Source organism: Saccopteryx leptura, chromosome 1 (assembly GCF_036850995.1).
Source record: "Saccopteryx leptura isolate mSacLep1 chromosome 1, mSacLep1_pri_phased_curated, whole genome shotgun sequence".
NCBI classification, from domain to species: Eukaryota; Metazoa; Chordata; class Mammalia; order Chiroptera; family Emballonuridae; genus Saccopteryx; species Saccopteryx leptura.
This window is the reverse complement of record NC_089503.1, coordinates 279,273,197-279,290,535: the sequence shown is the minus strand read 5'-3', so window position 1 is coordinate 279,290,535 and position 17,339 is coordinate 279,273,197. Positions and strand designations below refer to the sequence as shown.

At 33.9% G+C, this 17,339-nt stretch overlaps 1 protein-coding gene across 4 annotated transcripts in view; it reads right to left on the bottom strand.

Moving 5' to 3' along the window:
* The window catches only part of SLCO1A2 (solute carrier organic anion transporter family member 1A2), a 105,649-nt gene that overhangs the window by 8,482 nt on the left and 79,828 nt on the right, over positions 1-17,339 (bottom strand). For all 4 annotated transcript variants that reach the window (XM_066354873.1, XM_066354845.1, XM_066354854.1 and 1 more), the window contains 5 exons: positions 16,824-17,019; positions 13,839-13,995; positions 12,730-12,902; positions 8,000-8,064; positions 7,340-7,457 (listed from right to left, as the gene is read on the bottom strand). In XM_066354873.1, coding sequence (XP_066210970.1) covers positions 7,340-7,457; positions 8,000-8,064; positions 12,730-12,902; positions 13,839-13,995; positions 16,824-17,019 — 709 coding nt within the window. The remainder of the gene's footprint in view (positions 1-7,339; positions 7,458-7,999; positions 8,065-12,729; positions 12,903-13,838; positions 13,996-16,823; positions 17,020-17,339) is intronic.

Below are 17,339 nucleotides of genomic sequence, written 5' to 3'. Positions count from 1 at the left end.
CAATTTATTGTTGCAGATCGTATATTTAGGTCTTTGATCCATTTTGAATTTTTGTGCATGAGAACAAGGTGTAGTCAAATTTCATTCTTTTGCATAAGGCTTTCCAATTTTCCTAGCACCATTTATTGAAGAGGCTTTATTTTGTTCATTGTATGTTTTTGGTTCCTTTGTTAAAGATTATTTGTTCATATAAATGTGGTTTTATTTCTGAGCTCTTGATTCTGTTCCATTGGTCTATTTGTCTGTTTTTCTGCCAATGCCATGCTGTTTTGATTACCATGGCTAGTAGTAAAATTTGAAGTCAGGTAGTGTGGTTACCTCCAGCTTTATTCTTTTTTCTCAGGATTGTTTTGGCTATTCGGGTTTTTTAATTCTATTTCTTTAAAATTTTTTATTCTATTTGGTTTTTTGTTCTATTTCTTTAAAAAATGACATTGGGATTTTGATGGGGATTCCATTAAATTTGTATACTGCTTTGGGTAGTATGGCTATTTTAACTGTCTTGATTCTTCCAATTCATGAACATGCAATATTTTTTCATCTCATTATATCTTTTTCTATTTCTTTTAATAATGCTTCATAGTTTTCAGTATATAGGTCTTCCACTTCCTTTGTTATGTTTATTCCCATATATTTTATTTATTTTTTGTTGCAGTTGTAAAAGGAATTGTTTTTTCAGTTTCTTTTCTGAAATTTCATTGTTGGTGTATAGGAAAGCAGTAGACTTTTGTATACTGATTTTATATACTGAGAATTTACTGTGTTTGTTTATTGTTTCTAATAGTTTTTTGGTGGGGTCTTTGGAGTTTTCTATATACAAGATTACATCATCTGCAAAAAGTGAAACCTTTACTTTTTCTTCCCTGATATGGATGCCTTTTATTTCTTTATATTGCCTGACTGCTAAGGCTAAGACTTCCAGTACTGTATTGAACAATAGTGGAGTGGGAAGCCTTGTCTTGTTCTTGATTTTAGAGGAAAAGCTTTCTGTTTTTCACCATTTAATATGATATTGGCTGATGGTTTGTCATATATGACCTTTATTATATTAAGGTACTTTCCTCAGGAGGCCCTGGACTTTTTTTTTTTTTCAGAGACAGAGAGAGAGTCAGAGAGAGGGATAGACAGGGACAGACAGACAGGAACAAAGAGAGATGAGAAGCATCAATCATTAGTTTTTTGTTGCTCATTGCAATACCTTAATTGTTCATTGATTGCCTTCTCATACGTGCCTTGACCGTGGGCCTTCAGCAGACCAAGTAACCCCTTGCTCGAGCCAGCGACCTTGGGCTTAAGCTGGTGAGCTTTTGCTCAAACCAGATGAGCCCTCACTCAAGTTGGTGACCTCGAGGTCTCGAACCTGGGTCTTCCGCATCCCAGTCTGACACTCCATCCACTGCGCCACCACCCAGTCAGGCTGGACTTCTATTTTTGAGGAGGTTTGTGATCATTTCTATTTCCTCCTTGCTTATAGGTCTGTTTAGGTTTTCTACTTATTTATTACTCAGTCTAAGAAAATTGTATAGTTTTAGGAACTTATCCATTTTCTAGGTTGTTGACTTTGGTGGCATATAATCTTGCAATAATATTCTAGCATGATCCTTTGTATATCTATGATGCCTGTGGTAATTTTTCCTCTTTTATTTCAAAGTTTGCTTATATGAGTCATTTCTATTATTTTCTTCATGAGTCTAGCCAGGGATTTGTCAATTTTATTGATCTTTTCAAAGAACCAACTCTTCATTGTATTGTTTTTCTCTATAGTTTTTTGTTCTCTATTTCATTTAATCCTGTTCTAATTTTTACTCTCTCCTTTCTTCTGCTGGCTTTGGGTTGCTTTTGTTTTTCTTTTTCTGGTTCTTTAAGATGTAATGTTAGGTTGCTTACTTGGGATCTCTCTTGTTTCTTGATATAAGCCTGTAATATGTATATAAACTTCCCTCTCATTACTGCTTTAGCTGCATCCCAGAAATTTTGATATATCATGTTGTCATTCTCATTTGTCTGTATATATCTTTTGATCTCTGCTTTCGTTTCTTTATTGACCCAGTCATTTTTTAAAAGTATGTTGTTTAATTTCCTTTTTTTTTTTTTTTTTTGAGTTTCTTTACTTCATTTTGCAGCTAAAATCTAAGTTCAAAACCTTACGGTCAAAGAATATGCTTGGTATAATTTCAATCATCTTGAATTTGATGAGGTTAGTTTAATGACCCAAACTGCGGTCTATCTTTGAGAATGTTCCATGCACAATGGAAAAGAATATATAACCAGATGTTGTGGGATGCAATGTTCTGTAAATGTCTATTATGTCCATTTGGTCTAGTGTGTCATTTAAGGCCAATATTTCTTTATAGACCTTCTGTTAGGATGAAATATCTAAATTGTTAATGTTATGTTGAGATCTCCAACTATAATTGTGTTTTTGGTCTGTCTCTTTTTTTGTTTGTTTTGTTTTGTTATGTTAGAAGATGTCTTACATATTTTGGTGCTACTTGATTTGATACATATTTATTAAGAGCTCATTAAATTGCTTGTCAGTGTTTTCTTGAACCTTATTGAATATTTTTTGATATAGTGTTCTTTTTACCATTATGAAATGTCCATCTTTGTCTCTGTTACCTTTGTTGTATTGAAGTCAGCATGGTCAGATATTAGTTTGGCTACACTTGCTTTTCTTTGGGCATTATTTGCTTGGAGAATCACTTGCCAACTTTTCACTTTGACTATACTTTTGTTCTTGCAGCTTGGTTGTGTCTCTTGAAGGTAGCATATGGTTGGGTTTTCCTTTTTGATTCAATCTGCTACTCTGAACCTCTTTACTGGTGAGTTCAGTCCATTTACATTTATGGTAATTATTGATGCTTGAGGATTTTTTATAGCCATTTGATGTTTTGTGTTCTGGTAGTTCTGTGTCTCCTTTGGTTCCTTTATTTTGTGTTTCAGTCAGTTAAGTTTGTTTGGTGGTATTCCATACTTCTTTCTGTTTTGTTTCTTCTTTTTTTAACCTTTGTATTCTTGTATTGGTTTTTTCATTGGTGGCTATTACTAAATTATTAAGAAAAACATTACATATACAAGAGTCCTTTGTCTGCACTCCATCCTCCTTTGCAGATATTTATCCTCTCTCCTTTTATGTCATTGCTGTCATAGATTATCCTAGTTTATATTGTAACATTGTTGGAGCATATACTTGTAGTTTTGTTTTGTTTTGTTTTGTTCTTTGTATCCAGTAGAGTAACCCCCTTGAGCATTTCCTGTAGTGGAGGTTTTCTGGTGATAAATTCCCTCAGCTTCTGTTTCTCTGGAAAACTTTTTATTTCTCTTCATACTTGACAAATAACTTTGAAGGATAAAGTATGCTTGGCTGGTAATTCCTCTTTTAGTACTTTGAATGTTTGGGTCCACTCTCTTCTGGCTTGTAGCATTTCTGCTTAGAAATCTGATGCTAACCTATTGTGCCTTTCTTTATGTTATGTTCTTCTTTTCCCTAGCTACTCTGAGGAGTTTTTCTTTATCATTGATTTTTGACAGTTTTATTACAATGTACCTTAAAGAAGGACTGTTTGGGTTGAAGTAACTGGGCATTCTGTTTGCTTTTGGATTCAAGGTTCTAACTCTTTCCATAGGCTTGGGAAGTTCTCATCAATTATTTGTTTGAATAGGTTCTCCATTCCCTTCTCCCTCTCTTCTTCTGACATACCCATTATTCTTATATTGCTATTTCTTGTGGAAACAGACAATTCTCGTAGAGCTCTATCATTTTTTTAAATTATTGAGTCTCTTTCTCTTCTTCCCACTGTGTCATCTCTTATTGCCTGTCTTCTATGACACTGAGTCTCTCCTCTATCTGGCCTGTTCTATTATCCAAACTTGCTAGCTCATTTTTTAATTTATGTATTTTGAGTTTTTCATCTCTGTTTTTAAAGTTTTGATCTCCTTGTTCTCCTTGTTGAAATACTCATTTGTTCATTAGTTTGTTTTCTGAGCTCATTAAATTGCTTATCAGTGTTTTCTTGCATCTCATTAAGTATTTTAGAACTTCAATATTGAATTTTATATCATTTAACTCCAAGGTTTCTATGTAATTGAGATTACTTTCTGGAAAATTTTCATTTTCTTTCTGAACTGTGTCTCTTTCTTGGGTAGCCATGGAACTAGTTTTCATCTGCCTTGATGACATTTGATAATGATAGTGTTAAGAAATAAAACAAAAAACAACTACAAAAATACAAAAAATAAAGTAATAAAAATTAAAATAAATAAAAGATAAAAACCACAAGAAAACAAAGAACAAAAACCAAAAATAATAATCAAAAAACAAACAAAACACCCCTACACATAAAAATAAATAAAATGAAAAAAATTTAAAAGAGTATGTCATTGCACTTCCATTGTTTTTCTGGGGTATTTTCTCAGTAAGTGGTGCTGGATTACAAATTTTAATTCTATGAAATTCCCAGGCTGACCTCTGCTGAGATGTTGCTGTTGCAGTGACTAACAGGGGCATGTTATGAGGGCCTACAGCTTTAGCAATGATGATCCCAGGCCTCCAGGCACTCCTCCTCACATCTCAACAGACCAGGGGACCAGATACAGAGTACTTCTGTTCTTCAGGGGAGAGAGTGGACCTGTAGAACTAGCTGTGGAGTATGGTTCTGCCACTTTCCACACCTTGCGATGATAAGGAGACAGAATCTGAGAGGCTGGGAGGGCTGCACTTTGCACTTTTCTGTCACTGTGCCAAGTGCATTCTGCCAGCAGACCACAGGAACACTGGAAGTGACCCTGTGCTCTGCTGTAACTTTGGTTCAACACCTCTCCAACTGCCTCCCAATTTCTCTGCTCCTCCCAGCTAAAGAAGACCCAGTCACTTCAGGTTTCTCCTCTCTCTGGAGCCCCAATAGATGAAAATCCATCCAGTCCAGCCCTCTCTCCTCTCTGGAGACCCAACACAGGTGCCTCTTATCTTTAGCTCCCTGTTTTTATCCTTTCTACCTTTGAATTAATGCACAGATTTTTTTTCAGCCAAGCCTGAGAACCCAGCTGAGGTTCCTTCATTGTGTTATAACTGTTCAATTTGTTGAAATTTCAAGAGGCAAGATCAGAGTATCTCTCATGCCACCATTTCTCTGACATCCTTCTCCTGATCTGAAAGGTTATGTAACTTATTAAGTCATTTATCAGGTTATTCTTACTTTGTCGTCCTTTTTAAAATTTTTGGTTTATTAATATTCAGTATTTACATTATATTTTTTATTTTGTCTCTTGTAAACATATAGCTGGTATTTTGAAAAGTCCAATATAAAAGTCATTATCACTTAAAAAACAAGTTCAATTTATTGTGAAACCTAGTATATTTAGGCTTTTTTAAACTTATTTTATATATTATGTTTTTATTTTCTTATTTCTCATTCTATTGAATTTTTCTTAATATTTTTCTTCCTTTCTATTAGGTGGGAATAAATTTAAGTGATTATCCTTAGGTTTTTGGTAAATTTTAAAGTTAATCAATATTTCTGTTTTCAAGAACTATATGAGTCTTAAATTTTACCTAGATTTCAAGCTAACAGGTTAGTTTGTCATAGCTGCATAAATGCTAGCAGAACAGACAAGAGATTGTGGTAAAAAACAAAGGACATTTTTGCTGACAGGATAGCAATTAACACAAACTTCATGTTCAGTTTGGTTTTCCTTAATCCCCAAGTCATAAAGGGGTGACACAGAAGGAGACTTGGGTGAATGTTGTACACACAGTGGGTTTAGGTCACAGCTAACAAATTTCAAGTTTAAGAAAGCCTAATCTTTTAATTGGGTTGCAAGAAAATCTGCCAACCTTAGCTCCAGAGGGAGAGTTCATCTTTATCATCTTGGACAACAAACTCTGCTCCAGAAGGAAATACTATCTATATCTTCCAGGTTCATGAACTGTTCAAATATCCTTGAATAGCTAGTCCAAAACAAAAGCTTCTGCAACAAGCTATGCAGAAATGCAAAGGAGCCATGGAGAACTCTCTATTAACAATATCGACCTCTTGTTTCTATGCTATATTAGTTTCTGGTAAAGTTTTTCTGGAGTACACATTATCATCCATCCTAATTAATCAGACTGACACAGGATGATTCCAAATATAATTATTTTGTTCAAAATAGCATTTAATTAAGGCTACTATCTACAGGAATCCAAACAGTGGGATGAGGACAACCTATACTAGTAATCCTTGGGGTTTCTCAGCTATGATACAATTCATTGTATGTTCAGTATGTAGCTAGACCCACCTCTACATTACCCATGGGGCACTTTAGGGAAAGGGGAAACTGAGGAAAACATGAATCACACACTGTCTGCTCTCTTCACAGTTTTTGACAGTGAAATCCTTGACAGACCTTTCACTGATCAAGATAAGACTTTAGACTGTTTTAAACAAAGCTGTTTTTTAGTAAATAAAAATCTTTTTATACTGCACCACTAAGAGTAGTTAATACAAATTTAAAACAAATTCAGGCATCCAAATGAAAAAAAAAATGTGAAATAAAGAAAAATGGAAGAGTTTTGTTCAAAAACATTTATATTATTGGATGCTTTGTTCAAAATCAGATCTATATTAACAAAAAATAAGCTTTTAATATACATAAAGAATATTGTGTCAGTGAAATTTAATGAGAGAATACAAGTATTATTTGGGAGATCAGAGGTAGATGATGAAAAGAAGTAAGGATTCAAGTTAATAAGATGCTAAAATGATATACCATAAAATGGAGATATTTTAGAACAGCAATTTTCAACCAATGTGCCATAGCAGGCACACTGGTGTGCTGCAAGAGTTTTTAATTTAAATCATACAATACTTGACTATTTAGTCAGGGCACTACCTCTTTCCCTTAAATTGTCAAACAAAAAAAGAAAATGACAATAGTGAATCTAATAGCCATTCATGAATGAAAATTCTGTGCTGCAGAATTTAGTAATTAGTTTATGTGAGCCTTAAGATGAAAAAGGTTGAAAATTGCTGCTCTAAAGAATAATATAATTTAGATAGGTAACTTATGTACAACTATTACCTTCAATAACATATTGACTTCTATGAGTTTAACAAAAAACATTTTAAAAGGCTAGATTAAGGAAATTATCCATGCCTATATTTATCAAGGACTTTGAAAATATTGAGGAAATAAAGTTCTAGTCTATAAATAAAAAATGGAGATATGGTATCAATATCTATTCTAGAAATAAAGCAAAAAGTGACCTAGTCACTTGACAAAGAATATATTAGACATGATTAATGCCATTTTATGCAGTTTATGCTAAGGCAACAATTCTCAAAAACAATATTATCTTTACCTGAAGTTGGTGGAATCATATATCCTACATGCTCCTGACTCACCACATTTAAAAGTTGCCCAATGTAAACATGTGGAGTCCATTAAAGCTCCAAAATATATAGGTGCAGGGATTCCAGCTATAATTAAAAAGGAGAAAGAAAAATCCATCAACAAGGTAAGAATTAAGATACATTTATTTTGGAAGCATTTCAATTTTTTCTTAGTAAAACCAACAAAGTTTAACAAAATCTAAATTAATACTTTAAGTTTTATTTTTAGAAATTAGAAATTACTTTTACCCTTAAATTTTCTAGATTATAAAGGATAAATAGTCTTATGGACAAATGCAACATAAAACTTATTCATATAGTAAAACAATAACTAAGGACTATATTTTTTCCTGCAATTTTTTGGGCCAATTATGTGTATATTTTGTTTTAACAAAACATTTGTTTCATTTGATTTTCAAATCCAATAGATGAAAAGTAGATTTAAGATCAGATAGGACATTTTAAGTAAAAGAAAGACATTTTTCTTGTAATTCATTCTCATACTAACTACAGAGTGCTGTTTAAAGCAGAAGGGATATTTACTGTACTGTTAGTCTGAGAGAGTAATTTAATTTACTTAGTATTTAATACTGGTCTGATATAATACTGAAAAACACAACTATTTTTACCGAATACTCTTGTAGAAAATGTATGTAATCCCACACCAAGAGACTTCTCTTCAGGCTTAATACACCTAAAAAGTAAATGAATTCATGAATAAAATTAAAAAAAGACTTAAAACTACCATATACAATAAAATATTACTCAGCAAGAAAAATGAATGAAATATTGCCATTAGCAACAACACAGATGGACCTACAGGGTATTATGTTAAGTGAAATAAATCAGATAGAGAAAGATAAGTATTGTATGTTTTCAGTTATATGTGAAATACAAATGAATAAACAAATAAAAACAGAAACAGACCCATGGATATAGAGAATAAGCTGATCGTTGTCAAAAGGGAGGTGGTTGGGAGTTTGGGTGAAATTCTTTAAAAGTTAAATTTCTTTTTTAAATAAAGCAATTTTTTTGGAAAATAAATAAAAACTAGTATAATTTCTTTAAAAGATTGTGTGTGAGTAATACACGGAGCATTGAAAATTTTCTTGCATGTTCAGATCTTGGTTATTCAAGGCCTGATTACCGACTTTGTAGTTTACACAGGAGCCTCACTTTTGGTCCTTCCCATTTTACCCAACACTTTTTGCTCATTCATTTCTATCAGAAAGTTATCAAAGAAAATATTTCATATCAATCCATTTCTATCCTCTCATTGAAGTAGTAGTGTAACCAGGAATAAATATGCTATATTACTGAATTACTGATATTAATCTGACTAGTCATAAAATAGAGCTAAATAAGAATGTACTAACAAAGGAAGCTTATGGAAGAATTCTTGTAAAGTGTTAAATCCAGTTTTGTTGCTCTTATAACCATGATTCAATATTACTAGTTTAGTGATCACAGTTGTGCATTCCATAACAAATCAAAACGTATATAATTAATCCTGTATTTCATCTCTGGCCAAGCTCTCATTACAGTTAAAAGGCCTGTTCCCCTTCACCTGACACACAGCAAGGACTGACATCTGAACAAGAAGAATAAGCTTAAGTGAAAGTTACGCACACCTTGGCCTCCCCCTCTTTCTCCTCACTCCTCCACACTAAGGATTGTAGTTCTGATTGTCACTCGAGGCCAAGAGGATAACTTGACTGGGAATATGTGGAAGCCTGTTACATAGAACAAAAACCAGAGTTTATAAGCTACTTGTTAGCTTCAGTTCCTATAACAACCAAGGGAAGGACTCCGACTTTCAGATATACCAGCTCCAGAAGATACACTTGACCTTCGATCTGTTATATGAACACAACGGGCTGGCTTGCACTACCCCTCCTCACCGAAGAACTCTCAACCTCTTCCTTTTGATTCTTTTGTTCTATTGTTGTTCATTCCTCTTCCTTCTCCCTCTTTTTAAAAACTCCTGCCTGCACCAGAAAAGGATGATGACTTTATGAGGACAAGAGTCCGCCATCTTCTCAGGTGGCCAGCACTTGAATAAAACTTTTTCCTTCTCATCAGCACCAATGCCGTGTAACTGGTTTTCATGACAACAGGCAGCCGGACCTCTGGGTCATTTTTTCTGGTTTCAGTAGTTCTTGATTCTAATGGTTCAACCTTTAGCCTAAAACAAGAACAGTGCAACCCTAGCTGTTTTTAAATTATTTGTAATAATAAAATACAGAAAAGCCAAGAATTTATATAACTAAAAATTTATATAACTAAGTGTAAGGAGGAAAGAAAGCAAGAATAAGGATCTTCAAAGGAAAGTGATGAAAAAATACAAAGCAAACATATTTTAAGTAATTTTTTATAATTTTAAGAGTCACACTGATTTCTTTATTCACTCCAAAATTCTCCCACCTTTTCACTGTTGACTGAAATGACTGTATGTAGAAATGAAGACTATGATTCCCCAATGACACTGTTGTGTCCCACTCACTTCAGCATTGGCATTGCTACCTGCTCAAGGAATTCACTTTGAGAGTTCCTCTGTATTCCATTTCCTTCCCTGATTAAATCAAAGCTAAGAAAATAAAAGCAGCTTTCTTCAAAAAAAAAAAATGCAATACATTTTTAGCAAATATATAGTCTTATTGGTATTTTCTTGGTAAAATATTTTACTGGATTCTAATAACTCTACAGATTCATAGATTGAGACACAGTTGATCTGGACATTAAATGTCTAAACATAGGTTCCTTAGACAACATCTGTGATTTTACTCTGTAGAATGTAAGAAAATTCAGGATACCTAGCAAGATCCTCTTGGTCTCATGGTTTTCATTTAATACAGAAAAATAGGCATTTAAATTATACTGAATAATTTTTCTTTCTTTTCTATCTCTCATATCCCACTTTATGATCTCACAGAAGCATGAAATTTTGATAGTTAAAAAATTGTGGCCCTGGCCAGTTGGCTCAACAGTAGAGTGTTGGCCCAGCATGTGGATGTCCTGGGTTTGATTCCTGGTCAAAGCACATACATAAGAGAAGTGCCCATCTGCTTCTCCACCTCTCCTCTTTCTCTCTATCTCTCTGTCTCTGTCTCCCTTTCTCTCCTCATCCCAAAGCCATGGCTCAATTAAGCAAGTTGGCCCCAGTCGTTGAGGATGGCTCCATGGCCTTGCCTCAGGAGTTAAAATAGCTTGGTTGCCGAGCAACAGAGCAGCGGCCCCAGATGGGCAGAGCATCACCCTATAGGGGGCTTGCCAAGTGGATCCCTGTTGGGGCACATGCAGAAGTCTGTCTATCTGCTTCCTGCTTCTAAGTAAAAAAAAATTGTATAGAGTTTAAGCTGTTCTACAAATATTTAAAGTCAAATAATATTTATAATAACAATTTCTAGAATTCAGGAATCACAAAGAAAAATTAAAATTAAAATTATGGTTAAATGCTGACAAATTCAAAGAGTTCTTTAAAACTGGCAGAATAGCAAAGATGTTTCATCCCTCAATCATCATGATATGAAATCCATGGGGACTCCACAAAGTTAAAGAAAAGAATTAGTATCTCCAAACAAATCCAAGTGTTAAACTCTACATTATAATCTTGACAAGAGATGGAGCAATAAAGTAAAGACATGAAGAGAATTGAGAACATGATAAGTATTTGTCTTATTAAGGAGTAGATATTTATACTGAGAAATTTTAGAGTGGATAAGCAAAATGAAAACATAGTTAATAATTTCAATAGTCAGGTTAACCATTTTTGAGATATCACTTTCAAAAGAGAAGAAGAAAATTGAATATATATATAATGGAAAGCAACAAAAAAGAAGCAAAGAAAAAGTCAAATAAATAAATATGTGAAATAAAATGACAAAAATAGCCCTATCATAATAATTACAAAAAATGTAAGTAGATTACACTCACCAATCTCAGATTATAAAATCAGATCTAGCAAATTGTCTATAAAGTGAAATGAGAGATTGAAGATTAAAATTAAAGGGAAAGAAAATTATATAACAGGAAAGAAAAAGAAACCTAGAACTGCAGTTTTAATAAGAAACAAAATAGAATTCCTTAAAAGAAATGATGAAAATATAAAAAAGAAACTTGTGCTGGTAATAATAGAAGTATAATGATCAAAGACACATTTGCATCCTACAATACAGCCTCCATCTAAATATATGTTTTAAAATGACATAATTATAAACAAATACATTAGAAATTTTTAGAGATTTTTACTCACAGCTTTGAAAAACTAACAAATTAAACAGACAAAAATAATTATAGGTTTATAAAATTTAGATAACGCAATGATTTATTTCAATACAAGACATATGGAAACCGTGTACTAACATGCAGTGTACACTAAAAAATTGAGCATGTACTAGGCCCCAAAGAAAGCCTCAATATTTCCCCTCAAAACCCCACATCTTTCAAATTGAACATAAAAAAGAAATAACAATAATGAAAAGATACTTATAAAAAATGCCTATGTATATATGTTATATAATACACTAATAAATTAATTTTGATACTTTTGTGAGTGCTTATGGTGAGAGGCAAGAGGGAATGGAATGAAAACTAAAAGTAAAGGAAAATAAAACAAGAGGGAAGCCTTACTCCAATCTATGATGGTGATGTGCTATGGAACTGAGAATTGTGATTGACCTCTGCTTCTGAGTTCCCATAAAAGATAAAGAAAAGAGAAAGAAATGCAAACTTTGTTTACTAGGCATGTTTAGAATTGTTTGCTAGGCATGAAGAATGTTATAATTGGAAGAACACATGTACAATATACCAAAGTTTGAATCCTACTTCTATAATTTTCTAGTTTTAGTAACTCCTTCATTTGTGTCTCTCAAAAGACTGGTTAGAGAGTTGAGCATTTATTATTATGCCCAATTAAAGAAAAATGGAGCTCAGAAAGGTCAAGTGACCTACCTGTCTAAGGCCTTATAGGTAGTAATTGGTTAAACGGGCTTCTATCAGCTTTACACTCCACTGTCTTATAGACTGAATCTTAGGATATGACTACTAAGGAACCATTTCATATGGTTTTCCTTAAAATATAAATGTGTCTCTTTTTTATGTGTTAAATGATGAGAATTTCACTAAATTAATTCTAAGAAATAAGGAAGAACAGAAACAAAGGAGAAAGTCAACAGTTGAACATTTATAATGCTACCTTTAAAATTTCATATCATTCAATAATGCTTAATGCAAAACTCTTAATAAGTGATATAATAGAGAACAGAATTCTTAGGAACCATAGGCTCCAACTGACTTTCTTTAAAAATTACCTACATAAATGATCAGAAAATAATCTAATTAAAGAAAATTATTTGTGTACCTCAGGAGAACCATATATCCAGGTATGGCCGATAAAGAATAAATGAAACTGCTGATCGATGACAAGATTAAAAAGTACTGGAGCATCATGGAACAGTCATCTCCTTTGCTACACAGCCCAAGAACTGCAGATGAATTTCCTAAGGTTTGAATGCAGCTACAGTTTTTAAACACCTGTCAAAAAAATGATGTACCATCTTATTTAAGGAAGAAAAATCTTAAACATAAATCTCAAATATTTTCTATCTCACCAATTGAATCAAGATGGAGACTGTTTATTCCCTTTATTCTCATCTCCTTTATGATGTCTCTCAAGATTGTAACAAAAATATGAAACATAGAAGGGTGGTTTCAAAAAAATGGTACTTCTCTCTAAATATATGGAGTAAATTTGCAATAGCTCAGCTATCCTAAAGTCATACTTTTAAAAAAATACATAGTTTTGCCACAATACTAAGTATGACAAACAAAATTTGTTTCAGAATGTTCAGTTGAAATACTTAAAGCTCTGTTTCAAAAGGTACAGTTTATTGCAAAGGCAGAGTCAAGTTAATCCTTTTTAAATTCTTATATATTTCCAAGTATAATAAAAATCAAAGTTTATACTTTATTTTGATCATCAATCTACAGTTTTTGACAAGAAAACATATCCAGTTCCATCTTACAAAACTGTCAGAATGCAAAAAGCATAGAGAACATGTACATATATAAACTGTACACAGGGAAGAAAACAGCAAAACAATCAGCTGGATAATTAAGATCAAAACTGCTGACTTTAGCTTAATGATAAAAATATTTTAAGTCCAGAGTAGAGAGTATTTTTAAAACAAATGATCTGAGTAGTAATGTCAACTGCTATAAAATTAAAGATCAGTGTTCAGACACTATATAGGTTTAAAATAAGATCTAAGAAATAGATGGTAAATCAAGTGAGCATCCAAAAAAATGTTTATTTTTTCCACAACAAAAATAATTAATTTGGTTTTGAAGAAAGTCTTAATTGTACTTTCATCAAATTTGAGCCTAGTTAGTTCATAATTGGAAAGCGCCAATGCAGTTCATAAGACAAAATTACTGTTATTAAAAGAAAAGGCCAGTAGGTTGTGTTACCATGTTTAGTCCTATTCCAACGAATGTCTCACAACCAGCAAGACAAGCTGACATATATGACAAGCCATTGCTTCCACACACAGGGTCCCATATTTTAGTTGGACAGTTACAATCCATGTTACAGTCAGCAAGGATGGCATGTAAATCTTGTTGTATTCTGAAATGATTTAAAATAATACCCTGTTCAAACAACAGCTCAGATAAGGGCCTAATATCCAAAATTTACAAAGAACTCATAAAACTCAACAACAAACAAACAAACAATCCAATAAAAAAATGGGAAGAGGACATGAACAGACACTTCTCCCAGGAAGAAATACAAATGGCCAACAGATACATGAAAAGATGCTCAGCTTCATTAGTTATTAGAGAAATGCAAATCAAAACTACAATGAGATACCACCTCACCCCTGTTAGATTAGCTATTATCAACAAGACGGGTAATAGCAAATGTTGGAGAGGCTGCGGAGAAAAGGGAACTCTCATCCACTGTTGGTGGAACTGTAAAGTAGTACAACCATTATGGAAGAAAGTATGGTGGTTCCTCAAAAAACTGAAAATAGAACTACCTTATGACCCAGCAATCCCTCTACTGGGTATATACCCCAAAACCTCAGAAACATTGATACGTAAAGACACATGTAGCCCCATGTTCATTGCAGCACTGTTCACAGTGGCCAAAACATGGAAACAACCAAAAAGCCCTTCAGTAGAAGACTGGATAAAGAAGATGTGGCACATATACACTATGGAATACTACTCAGCCATAAGAAATGATGACATCAGATCATTTACAGCAAAATGGTGGGATCTTGATAACATTATACGGAGTGAAATAAGTAAATCAGAAAAAAACAAGAACTACATGATTCCGTACATTGGTGGAACATAAAAACAAGACTAAGAGACATGGACAAGAATGTGGTGGTTACCAGGGGTGGGGGGAGGGAGGATATAGGAGGGAGGGAGGGAGAGAGTTAGGGGGAGGGGGAGGGCCACAGAGAAAACTAGATAGAGGGTGATGGAGGACAATCTGACTCTGGGCGAGGGGTATGCAACATAATTTAATGACAAGATAACCTAGACATGTTTTCTTTGAATATATGTACCCTGATTTATTAATGTCATCCCATTAACATTAATAAAAATTTATTTAAAAAAAAATACCCTGAATATTGAAAGACTGTAAAAGAATTTTCTTTCTTTTTTTCATCTCAGTGTGCAGTTAAATTTCTCTCCTCCCTAAAATAGAAACAGAAGTCTTCCACCCTGAATGTGTGGCCTAGGTACTACAGATATGGCATAAAATATCCCTGCTTCAGTGACAACATAGCCACTTTTCAATTATTTATTTCAGATAAACAAACAGCCAAACAACCAGCATTAATTGAATGCATAGAATATGAGAGGTATTTTTGTAGGTATTATTAGGACTCAGAAATAAAGTTGACTTAATCTCTGTGGTTGATTCATGTGGTGGAAAGTAACAGGAGAGATCATATCTTATAAAAAGCAAGCTCAAGGACTCACTTTAAGATAAAAATCTATAAGTTCAACATATAATTTAGGCAATACATTTAGCTCCAGAAACATAACCACATGTGTAAACAAACATATTTTTCTAGTATAAAGGTATTTCAGGACTCTGGCATGCCAGCCTGGCATGTGGATATCCCGGGTTTGATTCCCAGTCAGGGCACACAGGAGAGGCAACCATCTGCTTCTCCACTCCTCCCTCTTCTCTCTCTCTCTCTCTCTCTCTCTCTCTCTCTCTCTCTCTCTCTCCCTCCTTTTCCTGCATCCATGGCTCCATTGGTTCTAGTTGGCCTGGGACACTAAGGATGGCTCCATGGTCTTACCTTAGTTGCTAAAATAGCTTGGTTGCCAAACAACTGAATAAAGGCCCCGGATGGGCAGATCATTGCCCCATAGTGGGCTTACCAGGTGGATCCCAGTCAGCTTGTGTGGCAGTCTGTCTCTCTGCCTCCCTGTCTCTCACTTAACAATAATAAAAAAAAAGTTTCAGGAACTGAAATCAGGAACAACCAATATTGCCATCTTAGTGACCCCCTCATCCAGAAAGCCTGGCCAGGGGACTTGGGCAGCCATCAAGCGCATCCTCCAGCCCCACTAAGGCAGGAAGCTACACTAGTAGCCCTGCTCGACTGTTAAGTATAGCCTCTGGATCCACATAACCAAGTAACCCTGGGCAGCCTCAGAGGTTAGCCTACAATACTTCCTGACTGTGGAGCCAAGCCTGCAGCACTGTCCAGAAGCAGAGGTCAGCCTGTAGCCTTACCAATCACTCAACCCAACCTGCAGACTTGCTCAGTCAGGAAATCTAGCCAGTGACCCCACCTAATCATATCCTACAGCCTCACTCAATGATAGAATGTGACAGTGACCTTTCTCAACCAGGGAGCGCAGTCTCTGGCACACCCAGTCTTCTTATAGACTGATATAATCCTCAAAATACAAATCTGAAACTATTAAATAATGAGACATAACTATATAAATAAAATATATGATTTTACATATGGATTAATGTATCATGTATTGGGAATCATTTATGCTAAATTTAAGCCTATTGTGAAAACAAGTAAAGGCAATTGAGACTGTATAGTCAACATTTTACTCATTTATGGGAGTATAAAATATATCGATAAATATCCTAATGCAACTAAAAACTATAGGTAGTTTCTTTTGATATCCACTTTAATATCTGCTAGGATACCACAAAGAGACACACACACACACACACACACACCCACACGCACGCACAATTATAAACTCACCAACTCTGTGATATGCTCCCAACCTTTTTAAGAAATCTAGAGCCTGAATGTATTAGGTTATAATTCATAGGCAAAGGAAAGATGAAAGATCAGGAATTACTCTAGTTAGTAAATGATCTTGTCTTGGATAATCATGAAAATATGTTATTAACTATTCAAAGTGTGTAACATTCTTTAGTAAAATTCATACCCTTTATAAGATGTGGTTATTCCAGCAACTGAAGAATTATCACAGATCATGAGAAAACACAAAAAGTAGAGAAAAAAGTCAGCTAAAGATAACCAAAATGCTATGTGGGCAGCTTGTTTGACAGTAATCTTGAACTTTTTCATAATTAAACCGCCAAATATATATCCAATGCATATTGGAGGTAAGTTATAAATACCTATAAATGCAAGAAGAATGTTATTCACAATGTGACTTAGCAAAGGAACAAATATATTACTTTTATCTAGCATGTCTTACATAATAAGAAACCATTTAGGTGCAATTCACAGTAAAGATGGCTGATTGAATTTTATCCTTACTTAGCTACATATAATATACAGGGAGATTTTTAAATCCTCCTCTATGTCAAAGTATATTTTGAAGACTGTTATTATCATTCATTTAATTAATTGTAGTATGCTATAAATTTCTTGTATGCAGGGATCAGATCTATATATTTTAGGATTCATGTAGGAGTGACAAGTTGAAGTTTACCAG